Source organism: Rhinatrema bivittatum, chromosome 17 (genome assembly GCF_901001135.1).
Source record: "Rhinatrema bivittatum chromosome 17, aRhiBiv1.1, whole genome shotgun sequence".
NCBI lineage: Eukaryota > Metazoa > Chordata > Amphibia > Gymnophiona > Rhinatrematidae > Rhinatrema > Rhinatrema bivittatum.
In genome coordinates, this window is record NC_042631.1 from 47,605,384 (window position 1) to 47,622,728 (window position 17,345).

Below are 17,345 nucleotides of genomic sequence, written 5' to 3' on the forward strand. Positions count from 1 at the left end.
GGGAGAACAAGAGAGATGTGGATCAACAGTGGACCAATCTAAAAGGAGCAATCACCAAGGCAACTGCTCTATATGTTAGAAATGTAAAGAAAAGCAAAAGAAAATTGAAACCTATCTGGTTCTCAAAGGAGGTGGCTGACAAAATTAAAGCTAAAAGAACAGCATTCAAGAAATATAAAAGATCCCAAAGGGAGGAGCACAAAGAAGAATATTTGTATCAACTGAGGGAGACAAAGAAATTAATCAAGTTGGCAAAGAGTCAAGCAGAAGAGAGGATTGCCAAGGAGATAAAAAATGGTGACAAAACATTTTTCAGATACATCAGCGAAAAGAGAAAGGTCCAAAGTGGTATAGTGAAATTGAAAGGTGGTAATGATCAATGTGTGGAGAGAGACGAAGAAATGGCAGAAATATTAAACGAATACTTCAGCTCTGTGTTCACTAAAGAAGACCCTGGAGAAGGACCATCTCTACACAACAAGAAACTGGAGGGAAGTGGAATGGATATAAATCCTTTTACAGTAGAAAATGTGTGGGAAGAGCTAAAGAACCTGAAAGTGGACAAAGCCATGGGGCCTGATGGGATTCATCCAAGGATATTGAGGGAGCTCAGAGATGTTCTGGCAGCTCCGCTGTGTGACCTGTTCAATAGATCCCTAGAAACGGGAGTGGTGCCAAGTGATTGGAGAAGAGCGGTGGTGGTCCCGCTTCACAAGAGTGGGAACAGGGAGGAGGCTGGCAACTACAGACCGGTTAGCCTCACTTCGGTGGTGGGAAAAGTAATGGAGTCACTGCTGAAAGAGAGAATAGTGAACTATCTACAGTCCGGAGAATTGATGGACCAGAGGCAACATGGATTCACCAGGGGAAGATCCTGTCAGACAATCTGATTAACTTTTTTGACTGGGTAACCAAGGAATTGGATCGAGGAAGAGCGCTTGATATCATATACTTGGATTTCAGCAAAGCTTTTGATACGGTTCCGCACAGGAGACTGGTGAATAAAACAAGAAGCTTAGGAGTGAGGGCCGAGGTGGTGACCTGGATTGCAAATTGGCTGACAGACAGAAGACAATGTGTGATGGTAAATGGAACCTTCTCTGAAGAGAGAGCGGTTTTAAGTGGTGTACCGCAAGGATCGGTGTTGGGACCGGTCCTGTTCAATATCTTTGTGAGCGACATTGCGGACGGGATAGAAGGTAAGGTTTGCCTTTTTGCGGATGACACGAAGATCAGCAACAGAGTGGACACGCCGGAAGGAGTGGAGAGAATGAGACGGGATCTAAGGAAACTGGAAGAGTGGTCGAAGATATGGCAGCTCAGATTCAATGCCAAGAAGTGCAAAGTCATGCATATGGGGAGTGGAAATCCGAATGAACTGTATTCGATGGGGGGGGGGGGGGGGGGAAAGCTGATGTGCACGGAGCAGGAGAGGGACCTTGGGGTGATAGTGTCTAATGATATGAAGTCTGCAAAACAATGCGACAAGGCGATAGCAAAAGCCAGAAGAATGCTGGGCTGCATAGAGAGAGGAATATCGAGTAAGAAAAGGGAAGTGATTATTCCCTTGTATAGATCCTTGGTGAGGCCTCACCTGGAGTACTGTGTTCAGTTCTGGAGACCGTATCTACAAAAAGACAAAGACAAGATGGAAGCGGTACAGAGAAGGGCGACCAGGAAGGTGGAGGATCTTCATCGCATGAAGTACGAGGAGAGATTGAAGAATCTAAATATGTACACCCTGGAGGAAAGGAGGAGCAGAGGTGATATGATACAGACTTTCAGATACTTGAAAGGTTTTAATGATCCAAAGACAACGACAAACCTGTTCCATAGGAAAAAAATCATCAGAACCAGGGGTCACGATTTGAAGCTCCAGGGAGGAAGATTCAGAACCAATGTCAGGAAGTATTTCTTCACGGAGAGGGTGGTGGATGCCTGGAATGCCCTTCCGGAGGACCTGGAATGCCCTTCCGGAGGACCGGAAGGGCATTCCAGGCGTCCACCACCCTCTTCGTGAAGACCAGAACTGTGAAGGACTTCAAAGGGGCGTGGGATAAACACTGTGGATCCATAAAGTCAAGAGGCCGCCAATGAAGAGTGGGTGACTCACCAGAATGACAGCTACTGCCTGGAGACAATACCCTTATTCAATAAACATACACATGCTTACTGTGACTCCAACATCGCTCTAAGCTTCAACAGCAAGAGGAAATGTGGAAAAATGGATTTACACTCACAAAGAGGGGAGTAGCTGGCTTGTTACGGCGGTTACTCCCCAAACCAAATAAGCCTGATACTTCACCTTCAATGCATATACAGCATAGTTCTCTGCTTCAATGACAGGGGAGAAGAAAAAAGGGTTCGCACTCACAAAGCGGGGAGTAGCTGGCTTGTTACGGCGGTTACTACTCCAAACCAAATGTGTCTGATACTTCACTTTCGATGCATATCCAGAATGGCTCTCTGCTTCAACGGCATGGGAGAAGACTGATACATCACGCATTTCCAGCATAGCTCCCTGCTTCAACAGCAGGGGAGAAGAAAAACAACCAATAAGGACTGTATAACATAGTCTGGGTAAAACAAATAAGCATGGGTGTAGCTTGCTTATTGTGGCGGTTACTACCCCTACTACCCCTAACTAATCAAGCTAGATATTTCAATGGTGGGGGTGGAAGGTAAATAGAACCAAGAGCTAAGAGAAACAGATAGGTATGAGAGAAAAAATGTGTGAAGCTTGCTGGGCAGACTGGATGGGCCGTTTGGTCTTCTTCTGCCATCATTTCTATGTTTCTATGTTTCTTTCAACAGTGACTCCATTACTTTTCCCACCACCGAAGTGAGGCTAACCGGTCTGTAGTTACCAGCCTCCTCTCTGTTCCCACTCTTGTGAAGCGGGACCACCACCGCTCTTCTCCAATCACTCGGCACCACTCCCGTTTCTAGGGATCTATTGAACAGGTTGCACAGTGGACCCGCCAGCACATCTCTGAGCTCCCTCAGTATCCTTGGATGAATCCCATCAGGCCCCATGGCTTTGTCCACTTTCAGATTCTTTAGCTCTTCCCATACATTATCTACTGTAAAAGGATTTTTCATCTATTCCACTTCCCTCCAGTTTCTTGTGTGTAGAGATGGTCCTTCTCCAGGGTCTTCTTTAGTGAACACAGAGCTGAAGTATTCATTTAATATTTCTGCATTTCTTCGTCTCTCCTCCACACATTGATCATTTCCACCTTTCAATTTCACTATACCACTTTGGACTTTCTCTTTTCGCTGATGTATCTGAAAAATGTTTTGTCACCATTTTTTATCTCCTTGGCAATCCTCTCTTCCGCTTGACTTTTTGCCAACTTGATTAATTTCTTCGTCTCCCTCAGTTGAATCAAATATTCTTCTTTGTGCTCCTCCCTTGGGATCTTTTATATTTCTTGAATGCTGTTCTTTAGCTTTAATTTTGTCAGCCACCTCCTTTGAGAACCAGATAGGTTTCATTTTTCTTTTGCTTTTCTTTACATTTCTAACATATAGAGCAGTTGCCTTGGTGATTGCTCCTTTTAGATTGGTCCACTGCTGATCTACATCTCTCTCATTTTCCCATCCATTTAGTTCTTCATCTAGGTACTTCCCCATTTCCTCAAAGTCCGTGTTTTTGAACTGTAAAACTCTGATCTTTGTGCTTCTTTTCCATATTCTTTTAGTGATATTAAACACATACCGTTTGATGATCACTGGTGCTGAGGTGGGCGCCCACTTTGACATCAGAGACATTATCGCCATTGTAAGCAACTAAGTCGAGTATTAGTTCCTTCTCTCGTGGGTTCCAATACCATTTGTTTGAACAAGGTTACTTGCATGGCATCCACTATCGCTCTACTATTTTTAGATTCTGCAGTTGGGATTTTCCAGTCTACATCTGGCATATTAAAGTCACCAACGATCACCACTTCCCCCTTCTTACCTATCTTATGGATGTCTTCAACCAGGTCTCTGTCTAGCTCTTCCTTTTGGTTTGGAGGCCTGTAAACCACTCCAATATAAATTGAGCGCGCCATCATCTTTTTTTAGGTCGACCCATAGTGCTTCTTCCTTGCCCCCAACTTCCTTGCAGCTCAGATGCTTGGATATTATTTCTGACATAAAGAGCCACACCTCCCCCTTTTCTATCCACTCTGTCCTTCCTTAACAAGTTATAGCCTGGTATTGCTGTATCCCAATCATGAGATTCTGTGAACCATGTCTCTGTGATAGCAACAATGTCCAATTCTGCCTCCGTCATTAGGGTCTGCAGATCTGGGATTTTATTTCCCAAACTATGAGCATTTGTGGTCATAGCTTTCCAGGTACTCTCCTTAAGGTTATTGCTTTTCCTGTACTCCTTATGAGACTTTAGTTGAGATTTGTTATTCACTTCACTCTTTCCTTTTGCAGTTGTGCCACTGATGCCAGAGTTATCCATCTCAATCAGCTTTTTCTTTTGGTTATGGATCTTGAAATTCTGCATGCATTGGTTTTTTTCTCTTTTCTGTGCACCAGGATTCCTTCTTTTCGCAAGGCTGCCGCTACCACCACCCACAATCTTGGAAATGTTCTGGGAGCAGTGGCTAGACCAAAAGGCAGTGCCCAAAACTGATAATGGTGCCCCTACACCGCAAAGCGAAGAAAGCGTTGGTATTCCAATCAGATGGGAATATGAAGGTAAGCTTCTGATAGATCCAAGACGGTCAGAAATTCCCCTGACTGCACTGCCATTATTACACAGCGTAAGGTTTATATTAAAAAATGAGTCACTTTCAAGTGACAGATGACCCTCTTGAGATATAAGATGGGACAAAATGTATTTATTTATTTATTTAACAGGTTTTTATACCGACCTTCATAGTAAATAACCATATCGGATCGGTTTACATTTAACAGGGGGTATAACTGAAGGAAACATATTCAGGTAAAACAATAGATAACAATAGATATGAATAGTCAAAGTTACAATCAACAGGAATCGAGAACTTGGAAGCTTATAATAAGCTGGAAGGAAGATGAAGGTAAGTAATAACAAAAGAAAGCCTTACTTCTTGGGCACAACAAAATAAATGGAATATTGCCCCCATACTTTCTTGAGATGTGGCACCGGAACGCAGCCCTTGGTCTGAGGAGCCTTTGAAGTGTGAACTCTACTGCCTGCTTCTTCTGCAGGGAGTGGCAAGGGGACACCATAAACACATCCTGAGGAATACTGCAAATTTCCAGGGCATACCGCTCGCGTATCACCTCCAGGACCCACTCTGACGTGATCTCAAACAGCCTCCAATAAAAGAGAGAGAGAGACACTCCCCTATTTCCTGTTCTGTAAGGTGGATCGGCAAACCTTCATTGGGAAGCTCTGGAAAGCCCATCACCCGAGCCCGCTCCTCTTTTGGGCTGCAGGGGATGAAAGGGCTGATACTTACCGAAAGGCCGAGTCCACTGAAAGGTCATCCTTCTGTAGGGACAAAAACGCCTGGAACTCTGGAACGACCCCTCATACCAAAGGGGCACTGTAACTATTTCTTATCCTCTGGCAACCGAGGCACCGGAGACTCGCCCCACTTACTGGCTAGTTTCTCCAACTCGCTCCCAAACAATAGCGAGCCTTTTAAGGGCATCTTAGTAAGATTGGCTTTGGAAACTGTGTCAGCTGACCAATTTCGCAACCAGAGTTGATGCCTGAGTCTGCTAAAAAGACAGCAGCTGGCTCCAGAACCGCTCTGGAATTTCCTCCAGACTCATCAACCTCCTGAGAGTGAAACACACAAGATCTCGCCACTGGGGTGCAACAGGTGTTACGATCCCGGTCACTAGCCTAGTGACCGGGCTCTTACCTTCCTCCGTGGCGCCGCGAACCGCCGGGTTTCTGGCCTCCAGGGCCGCATGGCAGCGGCGTCTCCTCGTGGAGACGTCGTCAGAAACTCCTCCCCCAGCCCTGGTACGCGCCGCGCGCGAAGAGCCGTGTTTTAAGGCGTCTGCACCCGGATGTGCAGACACGCCTCTTTTGACGTCAGCTGATTGAGCAGGGGATTTAAGCCGGGACTTTTGAAGTTGCAATTCGCCTTGCAACGAGGTTTCTCTTCGGAGTGCTAGTTGCCATCGTTCATCTGCCTGCCTGGTTCCTGACTTCAGCCTGCCTGACTCTGGTATCGTTTATCTGCCTGCCTGGTTCCTGACTTCTGCCTGCCTGACTCCAGTATCGTTTGCCAGCCTGGTTCCTGATCTCTGCCTGCCTGACTCCGCTCTCTGCCTGCTTGTACCCCGGTTCGTATCGCTTCCTTGGATTCTTCTGTTATCACCTAAGACCCAGCGGTCCGGGTCCCTACAGGCTCCTCCTGGGGGGATCTCGGGCTTCCAGGGCGAAGACTCCTAAGCCCTAGTGACCCGGGCCTCTACAGCTCCTCTGGAGGGGTCACGGGTTCCCAGGTGAAGATTCATCGTTTCATCTAGTCTGCCTCCCGTCCGTCTCCCTCCGGCGGTCGGCCCAAGGATCCACTTCCGGATTGGTCAATCACAACAACAGGAGGCAAACTGTAAATTCATCGCCACTGCCTCAAAGGCTTGCTTAAGAATAGCCTCAATCCTTCTATCATGTACATCCTTCAAGGTTGCTCCTCCCTCTACGGGGATAGCCATCCACTTAGACATGGCACATATCACAGCATCCACTTTTGGAAAATGCAAATGCTCTCTCACAGCAGGATACAGGGGGTATAGACCTTCCAATGTCAGACCCCCTTTAAAATTTGCTTCTAGGGCATCCTATTCCAGATCAATCAATTCCTGGATGGCATTCATCACTAGGAAAAAACAAGAGGCTTTACGTAAGGAAACCAAAATGGGATTCTTCCTCGGCTTTGACATAGTATCCAAACCAAGGACACCCAGCTATTTCAAGGTCTGGGAAATCAGGGCTGGCAGTTCATTTCTATGAAAGAACCGCAACATGGTTCGATATGGTTGCAGCCCTAGAGGAATTTCCCCAACTTCCAGGGAATCAAGATCAACCTCATCATCAGTGCCATCCATATTCCTGTTGGGAACACCTGCAGGGAGATGAGTTGAACCCCAGCGCTTAAGCATAGGACTGGAAGAGGGAGGAGCCACCAGCTGACAGTCCAACCAGACAGAAATGAGGGAAGTGGAAGACTGCGCCTGAAGAAGGGCTTGTAAGCCTTGAAAAAAATTCCACTCAAGAAAAAGCAGGCAGGTCCAGACTAAGCCCAGAAGGAACTGGAGCTGGTCCCACAGAACTGCCCTCGCCAGCAGAGGAGCCAGTCAAGGGAGAACCAGGATCTGGCATCCCCCCAGTCAAGACCATGACCAACCCATCATCAGAATGGGATGAGGCAGGCTTACAAAATCTGAGGAAGACAACTCTCCCTGAGCATCTGAGCAACGCTGACACAGGTTAGAAGCCAGGTCAGGCTGAAGCCCTAATATGACAGACAACACAAATAGGAAGATGCTTAGGTTTCTTTCTTACCAGCGCCATTGCTGCGGTAAACGTGCATTGGAATGAACTCGTACTCAAAAATGAAATGCACCCCAAATAATAAGTGCCTAGAAGAAAGCACGGCAAGGCGCACGCACAACCTGTGTGCTAAGTTAAGAGTGTAAAAATATTTGTGCGTGATCGAGCGCATAACGTGTGCAGAGCCAACACACTGCGCACATCGACAGCCTATAGAGGGCAGCAGAACATGCACAAGAGCGTGCGAAAATGGCTGCTGCGGGCTCTCATATAAAGTGCAAGAAAAAAGCCTAAGTGCTGGGCCAAGAATGGAGACCGGAGGAAGTCCTGAAACCCTTCTAATTATTTCTGATTCAGGTAAAACATTCTCCTTTTTTTTTTTTTAAACCTTACCTGAGCTTAGCGCTTACTGGCTGATTACAGAGATGATCTCTGGCTGCGGGGGGGGAGGGCATCTGCCATGACTGCGTGCTCAGAACTACTGCATCCACTGCCTTTCAGCTGAACTAGCAGTTAAGTCCATGCCAGGAAACCCAGCTACCTGTTGCGCTGGTGGTGGACCCTTGGCCCGAGGTGGGGTTGAAGCTACCCGTAGGGCAAGCCCCACGGTCCCCACTGTCGGGAGGTGGAGCAGACCAGGAGACGGAGGTCGACTGGAGCTTCGTCAATACCAGCCCTCGTTCCCTGCAGGTTGAGCCCTTGGGTGCCAGGGCTGGCTGGTCTTAGGCGGGCCTCCATCAGATGACACCCAGTGGATGTTGTAGCAGGTAGCTAGGGACCAGCAGAGGTATCGGAGGGACCGAGGCAGGTCCGGACGAGGCAGAGATCCAGAGGCCCGGGCGGCAAGGACAGGCTAGAAGCAAGAGTAGGTGGTGCCCGGGCAGCAGAAGGCCGAAGCCTGACAAGGCCAAGTCCAAGGAGATACCAGAGGCAAGGTCAGGAACAGGCTGGAGTTGGGACAGGTGCCAGAGCTAAATGAGGTACAGCGGAGCAAGGGTCAAGGCCGGTAATCAGTCCAGAGCGTAGTCCCAACGAAGCAGGGTCAAAGCCAGTAATCAGTCCTGAGCGTAGTTCCAATGAAGCGATGGTCAAAGCCAGTAATATGTCCTGAGTGTGGTCCAATGAAGCAAGGGTCAATGCTAGTAATCAGTCCAAGGCAAAGCTAGGTAGGAACCAGGAACGGAAGTCAGGAACAGGAACCAGGAACGAAGTCAGGAACAGAACGAGCAACGAGCACACAGCTAGCGTGGAGACCTGTTGCCAAGGCAAGGAATGACTGGCGGGCCCTGCCTTAAGTAGCAGGACCTGATGATGTCATCATCCGGGGCTGCGGGTTAGTTTCCCTCCGCGGCCCCTTTAAAGGCTGGCAAGGCGCGCATGCGCGGGTCAAGGAAGAGGCAGGACACTGGACGGTGGCACAAATGGGGAGACCCGCCGGGAACCGGAGGGGTCCGCAGAGGAGCCAGGAGTGCCCGAGGAGGCAATGGAGGTACGGGAGCACAGGCGGCTGCCAACCACCACCAGTGAGGATGGGCCAGGTCTGGGAGCCGGGTGCTGGAGGTGAGTAGGCCCAGTCGCAGGCCTGCTGCGGCCGGGACAAGCAACACTACCAGACCAAGGCACACCTCTGAGGGACCACGGAAATTGCCTCAGGAATTCTCAACTGGGAGAGAACATAAGAACATGAGAAAATGCCATACTGGGTCAGACCAAGGGTCCATCAAGCCCAGCATCCCGTTTCCAACAGTGGCCAATCCAGGCCATAAGAACCTGGCAAGTACCCAAAAACTAAGTCTATTCCATGTAACCATTGCTAATGGCAGTGGCTATTCTTTAAGTGAACTTAATAGCAGGTAATGGACTTCTCCTCCAAGAACTTATCCAATCCTTTTTTAAACACAGCTATACTAACTGCACGAACCACATTCTCTGGCAACAAATTCCAGAGTTTAATTGTGCGTTGAGTAAAAAAGAACTTTCTCCGATTAGATTTAAATGTGCCCCATGCTAACTTCATGGAGTGTCCCCTAGTCTTTCTACTATCTGAAAGAGTAAATAACCGATTCACATCTACCCGTTCTAGACCCCTGGGAAAGCCCCGCAGGAGAGCGGGGCTTTCTTTTCTTGAATTTAGAATTTCAGATTTCTCTTTTCAAAAAGCTGAAAGCAATCCCCATAGGGAGATGCACATCCACCATCTGCTGGAGACAGAGAATACTGGCAGGCTGGGGTCACTGCAGGGTTATATATACTGTGACGTCAGCTTGCTCTGTCTCCATCTGCTGGCAGTGGAGCATAAACTCACTGGTCCTAAGTCCAACTGTCTACATGCTAGGAAAATGCTCTCGGCCATGTGCATATCTCCCGGTTCATGCATAAAAAAGTTTCTGGAAAAGGGGTGGGGTGTGGGAGAGGTCTGGATGAGGCAGGGGTGAGCCGGCACTGCACCATGAAGTCAGTGCGTAAGTAGTTACCTGCAGAGGCAACATGCTGGGGTCCTCTACCAAGTAACTTTACTTCTATTATGGATGGGCGTGTCAGTCGTGGTAACAAAAAAAACGAGGCTAGTGAGTTGGATTTTAGGCTCGGGACTAATAGGGTAAAAGGGAGGCAAGTTAAGGTAGGTGGTTTAGGAAAGTCCTCTCCTTTACTGGGGCGAACTGGGAGTGAACTGGTAAAAAGCCTATTGCGTTTGCCTTGCGTACCCTACTAACCAAACTCCCCCACTTACGCGCTCGAGATGGCATTCACGGGCACATGCGTCCATCAATATAAATTTGTGCACACGTATGCGCGGATAGTTGATTTATAACACGCGTGTATATACGCACATATACGCGCACATGTTATAAAATTGGCATGTCATGTTTGTACAACCGGCAAGTGCATGCACGAGTCTTAAATTTTACTTCACATCCTACCAAAATTACTCGCACACAATTACACCTGCTAATTTGTGTGCAGCTTTTTGGGGAGAGAAATTTACTTGCACACTTTTCAAAAGTGCAAAACCATAAGAACATCAGATTTGCTATACTGGGTCAGACCAAAGGTCCATCAAGCCCGGTATCTTGTTTCCAACAGTGGCCAATCCAGGTCACAAGTACCTGACAATGACGAAGTCAAAAGGTTTTACTGTATCTCTCTGTTCAATCTACTTCAATTCAACTTATACTTATTCTTGCTCTAAACAATATTTTTAGATTTTAATAAGAATGAAGGAGATGTAATGGTTGTTGCTAAATTTGATCCCTGCACTAGACAAAATATAATGAAGACAATACTGAAGTTTAAACAATCCTTAGATATGCATGATACCACTATGCCAAAGTTGAAGAATTAATTATGTTTGGTAGAAAATAGCTATAATGAAAGGCCGACCGGATCGCAGTGTCCAGTCGGCCGGGGGTATGTGGGGCCAGGCCCACGAATGGAGCGGGCCCTGGCAGCGGCAGGGTGCCGGAGGGCACCGCGAGGCCAGGGTTCGGTGGGGGGGGGAAGGGGGAAGGGTCGGCAGGGGGTTGCGAGTCAGCGCCGGCAAGGGGTGTGGGGACACACGCCGGGTACGAGCGCATGTGCACTCGTGCCGGGAGGCAGAGGAGCCTGATTGGCTGGGGGGGGGCCAAAGCAGCTTAGGCCGGCAGGGATTGGCGGCAGAAAGGGTCTCAGGGGGAGGGGAAGCGTGTTTGGGGAGCCTGCTTGCTCAGTTGCTCGTGGCATCTGAGCAGCAGGCGTTGTTTTCCCTCCCACCCGCCCTGTTATTTATGTTGTTGTTCAAGTGGTTTGTGGGGGTATGTCGTCGCAACGGGGAGGGTGTGGGCGGATGGCCCGAGCCAATACAGGTCGATATTGTCATGAAAGGCTGGTCGCCAGTTAAGGGGGGGGACAACTGGGGGCTGTTGTCAGTGGGGAGGCCCCTTGCTAGGAGAAGGCGGGGGCCTCGTTGGCCTGATTCCTTGCTTGCCAGCGGCGGGAGTCCACCGGATTAACCTCTTGCTAGATGGCGGCGGAGGTCTGATCTTGGTGTAGGGCCGGGGGTGGTCGAGCCAGATGGCTGGTCCTGACCACCTGGCTGTAAAGCGGCGGTCAATGGGGGTGGAGTTTGAAAAGTTATTGTTAGAATGTTAATTGTTGTAAGGCTCGGGCCTCCAGGTCAATAAAGCTGCGGCCCTGTTTTACCCAATCTCTAGTTGGTGTCATTTTGTAAAAGAGGGCGGTTGTGAGTGAGTGAGGTCCTGGATGCCCATATTATGATCAGTCATCCTTGCCTGTGGTAACAAAGTATGCAGTACTTGTATGTAATTGCAATTAGGACCTGGGTCATGCTGACCTGTTAATTAGTCATGATCTGAGACATCTAAAGAAGTAATCATGAAACAAAATGCAAGAAGTGATCAATCTGAAATATTTTTTTCTGAACCATGATTTTGTAAGACAATAAAGAATATATAAGCCTGATTGAATGTATTGAATTTCAGAAGTATCGTGAGTATACTTCTCATGTAGTATTACATTGAATAAAAGTAGATATTTATACTGCTTTAATGACTTGTCTGTTTCTATTGTGGAGCAAGATAGAGGGAAAATATTTTTAAATTCCATTGCAGGATCCTAAAAGGTCTATAGATTCTGTGCTGCTTATCTCAGGGACAAGCAGTGGATTTCCCCAAGTGCACCTTAATAAAGGTTCATGGACTTTTCTTTCAAGAATTTGTTTAAACCTTTTTAAAACCCAGCTACACTAACATATTTCATCACATCCTCCGGCAATGAATTCCAAAGTTTAATTATGCATTCAGTAAAATAATGTTGTCTCCTCTTTGTCTCACATGTATCAACTAGTAACTTCATTGAATATCCCCTAGTCTTTGTACTTTTTGAATGAGTAAACAACTGATTTATGTTACCTGTTTCACTCCACATTAATTTACAGACCTCTATCATATATCTCCTCCAAGCTGAAGAGCCCTAGCCTTTTCTCATAGGGGAATAGTTCCATCCCCTTTATAATTTTCGTTGCCCTTTTCTGTACCTTTTCTAATTCTACTATCAGGCCCGGCGCGACTGGGTGCGCATACCATACATTTGCACGAGGCAGCATACCTGGTGGGGGGGGGGGGGGGGCTGGCAGCAGCTGGAGAGGCTGCAGGCTGCCAGCGGAGCTCAACCCACTAGTAGCTGAAAATGAGAGGCCTGGTATTCCCTATTTGCATGTGTGCACACTTACACACAACTTTGCCTGCAGGTGCTCACAGCTTCCATTCCCCCCTCCAAGTAGGAAGGCTGGAGGGCTGTGGTGGAACTCATCCCACTATGGCCTGAAGACAACAGGAGACCGTGTGTGTATGTGTGTGAGCTTGTATGTGTGGGTGAGTGAGTTAGAGCCTGGTGTGAGCCTGTGTGCATGTGTGTGAGAGTCTGTGTGAGAGCCTATGTGTGTGGGTGTGTGTTTGTCTGTGTGAGAGCCTGTGTGCTTGTGTGTTGGTGTGTCTGTGAGAGCCTATATGTCACATATAAGCTCTCACAGGCATGCATCACCCACACATAATATATCTGTGAAGGAGAAGAAGCCTGTGTGTGTGAGAGCATAGGCATGCATATGAGAGAGGGAGTGTGTGAGAGAATAATTGTGTGAGTGTGTGTGAGAGGAAGATAAAGTTTGTGCGGCCCTACCTCCTCCAAGACAAGCTCAAGGTGACTGGAAATCAAAAGATCCCAAGTATGGAGAGCAAGAGATTTTAAAGTCTTTATTAGTTTTTCTATTGGAGTAATTTTATGTTTTTGCTCTTTGAAATATTTTTTTTTGAGGGGGGGGGAGAATATAACATTTTTTAACTCAGATTTTTTATTCATCAGATGCTTTGAAATATTTTATTGGTGTTTGGGAAATTTTGGATATTCATTCTCATTAACTGGTTTGAAATATTTATTCTTTTTATGAATATGGTTTTATTATTATGATTGATGTTTTATATTTTTATTTTATTATTTAATGTTTTATGAAGAATGGTAATGTTTCTGTTTTCCATTGTCGCTCTGCATATAGAGACTGGCTTATTGTGGGTTCCAGTTCAGTTCTTCTCAGCACGTTTCTGTTTATACTTTCTGATCTCGTTATTCTGCATTTGGTGAGGGTCTGTCTGTGTACTGCATATGTGACCAAGGTGAGGTATTTTGCTGGCATGTAATTTCTGTATAGGATCTATAACAGCCTTGTTTCCTAATAAGAGTTTTATTGTGTGTTCTAGGGCCTGGTATAATATGTGCAGTGTTACCTTTTCAGAGATAAGGTTGTTAAGTTGTTTTTTTTGGTACAGGAGTTTTACTATATTGTAATGGTAATTCGGTTTCCCTGTACGTACCAGGATCAGTTAGAATGGTCTTTGTTAATTAGTATTTTTTGCTTTAGTTAAGAGATGAAAAGCGGTTTGAAGTACCTTGAGAATATTGGGTAAGTGTGGGGATTCTAGTTTTGTATTTTTGTGGTTGTTTTTGTTGGGTATAAACTGATTTGTTTGAAATCTGTGTTGTAGTTTCCCTGAAGCAGCCTTGTGAGAAGCGAAACATAGGCCTAAGTCAGGCGATGAGAAAATAGATGAAGGTCACCGAATAATATCGGAGGAGTTACAGTTCCCGTGCGGCATAAGCAATGATATAGGAAGCCTTTGGCCACTCTAGTAGTGATATTAGAAGTTCCAGAAGGAAATGGTGACAATAGGAGTGATTTGGTGCATTGAGAATTTTAAGAAAATAGATCTAGTGTTCCTTGTGGAATTTTAATTTGATGGAAAGAACTTTGAAAACAAGCTCTGATGTATTTTGAAGATTTCTACAAGAATTTATAAAATAGCCGCATCCCTGGGCATGGGCTGATGCACGTGCATAAATGTGTGCCCGCACACCAGTGTTGAAAGTAACCATCTTTGAGTATTGTGTGCAGTTCTGGTCATCCCATCTCATAAAAATCATAGAGCAGAACCTGAAAAGGTACAAGAAGGCTGAAAAAAAGATAAAAGGGATAGAATGCTCCCTTTGTGAGAGGCTATACAGTCAGGGCTTCCACCTTGGAGAAGAGGAAAGCTGAAAGGGGATATACAGAGGTTTATACAAATATGTGTGATGTACAACAAGTTTAATTTGAATTTAATTACCTTCCAATTTGAGCTGAAGGTGAGTTACTCTCAGTTGCAGTAGGTTTTTCCCTGTCTCTAGAGGGTTAAGAGCCTCATTTACGAAGCATTTTTCCCCATAGACCCAGAATGGGGGAAAAGCCTTAGTAAATCAGGCCCTGAGGCAATGAGCAGTGAAATAACTTGCCCAAGATCAGAGAAGAAGAGTCAGCGGGAGAAGCAGGATTTGAACCCTGGGTTCTCAGGTCACTGCTCAACCACGAAGCAACTCCTCTACTCCAAGAGAGCATAGAAACACAAGTAATTTACTCTTTCAAATAGTACTAGGCCTGGGGTCATGCCATAAAACTAGCTGGTAACAGGTTGAAACAATTTAAGAACATACAGTATTCTTTCAGTCAATGCACAATTAATCTATGGAACTTGTTTCAACAGACTATGGTCAAGACTGAGCTTAATAAAAGTCGGCCCTGTTTCTAGAGGACAGGTCCATTAACAGTATTAAACAGGCTGAGCATCTCCATTTCTTACTTCTGAGAGTGAGTACTAGGGAAGTCTTTCCTAATAGGATACCAGTTACATCTATATGACTTGGACTGGCCACTGTTGGAGACAGGATGTTGAGCTTGATGGACCATTTGCTTGACCAACATAGCACTTCTTATATACATGGAAAGCAGAGTGGACAAACGGTTTAATTGGGGGTTGGATTTCCAGTAGATCGCTTTCATGGGCCTCATCACCTATACCAGGGACAGCTTGTTTTAAGGTATTTTAGTCTTTAATTTAAAAAAATGTGCTTTCATGCAGTATGGAGAAGAAGCCATTTTATGGGGTTTGGGTCTTCTTTGCCTACAGGCTCTCTTTTATGTCACATTTGGGCATAAAATTGTGGGTTTTTCAAGTGGTCCCAAAGCGGTGCTGACAGCATGATGTGCTGGACAGGGGCATTTGCTTCATTCTCTACCATGGGTAAAGCCCTTGGTACTGCCCCATGGTGTATAAGAAGAGAAAGCATGGCAAGATGTTGGCAGACTGATGAGAACTCTCCCTCTTCTTCAGAGAACAACTCTAGGATTCACTTACCCTTTACTAAAGCCCTTGGCTTCCAGCCAAGCTTTCACCTCTTCAGGGCCAGACTCAAAGGTGAGGGGGACGTACACCTGCTGGGCCTTATCCACCTTGAAGTTTCTTGGTGGAGGTTGCGACTTATTGGTAATCTTCTTTAGCAGTTCATCATTCACCTCATCCATGTGATGGATCAGTTCTGCAAATCAAGGACCACACATTCAAGGACTGAGACACACTTGGAACCCTTCAAATGGCAAATGGGACAAATGCCCACCACGTATAAGGCTACAAGCAATCATATGGCATGATTCAGCTTGTGAGTATTCTTGGGATAAGCATCATCACCACTTTTTATGTTTTTATTGCATTTGTCATGTAACATCTTCACACTTCCCTTAACACCCACCTCGGCTTGAACCTATGATCATTTCTGGCGACCACCCACTTACCAACTGGGGTTCTGCTTGCTTTCAGAGAATTACCCTGCCTGCAAAGTTTTTCTGAGGCCACTGTGACTCCACAAGCCAGGAGTCCCATAGACCACACAGGCAAAACACTGGGATCACCCAGCTTCTCACTAACCTGAGATTTCAAATGTGTCTCAAGCTCAACGGTAATAAATTAATTATTAACAAGGAGGCACAGTGAAATGAAAAAAACATAAAATCTGCATTGCAGCAAGCAGGGAAAAGGAAAAGGGATTACATAACATTATTTACTTTCTACTGAATAAACTTTACCACCCCCTCCCTCCTTTCCTAGCCCTTTTCCCCTCCCCCTCCAGGTCCATGACCTTAATTCTTGTATTTAATGCACCCCCTCCCCTCCTTGTATGTCTTATTGTATATATTTTATACATTTGTACTTATTTGTTGTTTTCGCGTTTACTGAATGTACAGCAAAAGTCCCCTGGTACCCTCCCCAGTTCTATTATCAGTTACACTGTAAAGCCCTGTTGGCTATTTTCATGTTGTATGGAACCGAGTGATGTTTCTTAACGAAGTCGGTATATAAAAACTTTAAACAAAATAAAAATAAAAAACTTAACAGTGACAGTTCTAGTAACTTTGGCAATCTGTCTCTCTCTATTGCTTCCAGCTGCTGCCAACCAATTGTCACTTTCTTGAGATCATTTCTGATATTTCTTTCAGACTCCACAGCAGCGCCATCTGCTGGTGACTGTGGAACACTGCCACCTGCTGTCCAGTAGAAGGAGTTTTAAATAACAAACAATACATTTACAGTGAAACTACTCTTTCATTCCAGCATCCCAATATGATTTACAGTGCACAAAATAAAAGCATGTAACAATAACATTCATCTATCTGCTAACAAATGAACTAGCTATTTACAATTAAAAATTAAAACACAATATGCAATAAAACACCATCACCACCCCTTTACCATCCACATCAAATAAGGAAATCAAGGCACCAGCCGAATGACTTAACTTTAAAAGAAACAACCAAAATTATGCTAGCAATGTTTGTACAAACAAGCTTTCAATAGCTTCCAGATTATCCACAGAAACACTTAAGCAGGAAGCTTTTCCATAGTTGGATTGCATCCAGACAACATCCTAGATTTATTCCTTTCACACCTAATCTCCCACATCCCTGGAACTCAAATGAGGCCCTGCTGAG

General features: G+C 45.8%; 1 protein-coding gene across 1 annotated transcript in view; it reads right to left on the reverse strand.

Moving 5' to 3' along the window:
• The window catches only part of EPS8L2 (EPS8 like 2), a 423,360-nt gene that overhangs the window by 15,768 nt on the left and 390,247 nt on the right, over positions 1-17,345 (reverse strand). Inside the window, 1 exon segment of the mRNA XM_029582244.1 lies at positions 15,718-15,898. Coding sequence (XP_029438104.1) covers positions 15,718-15,898 — 181 coding nt within the window.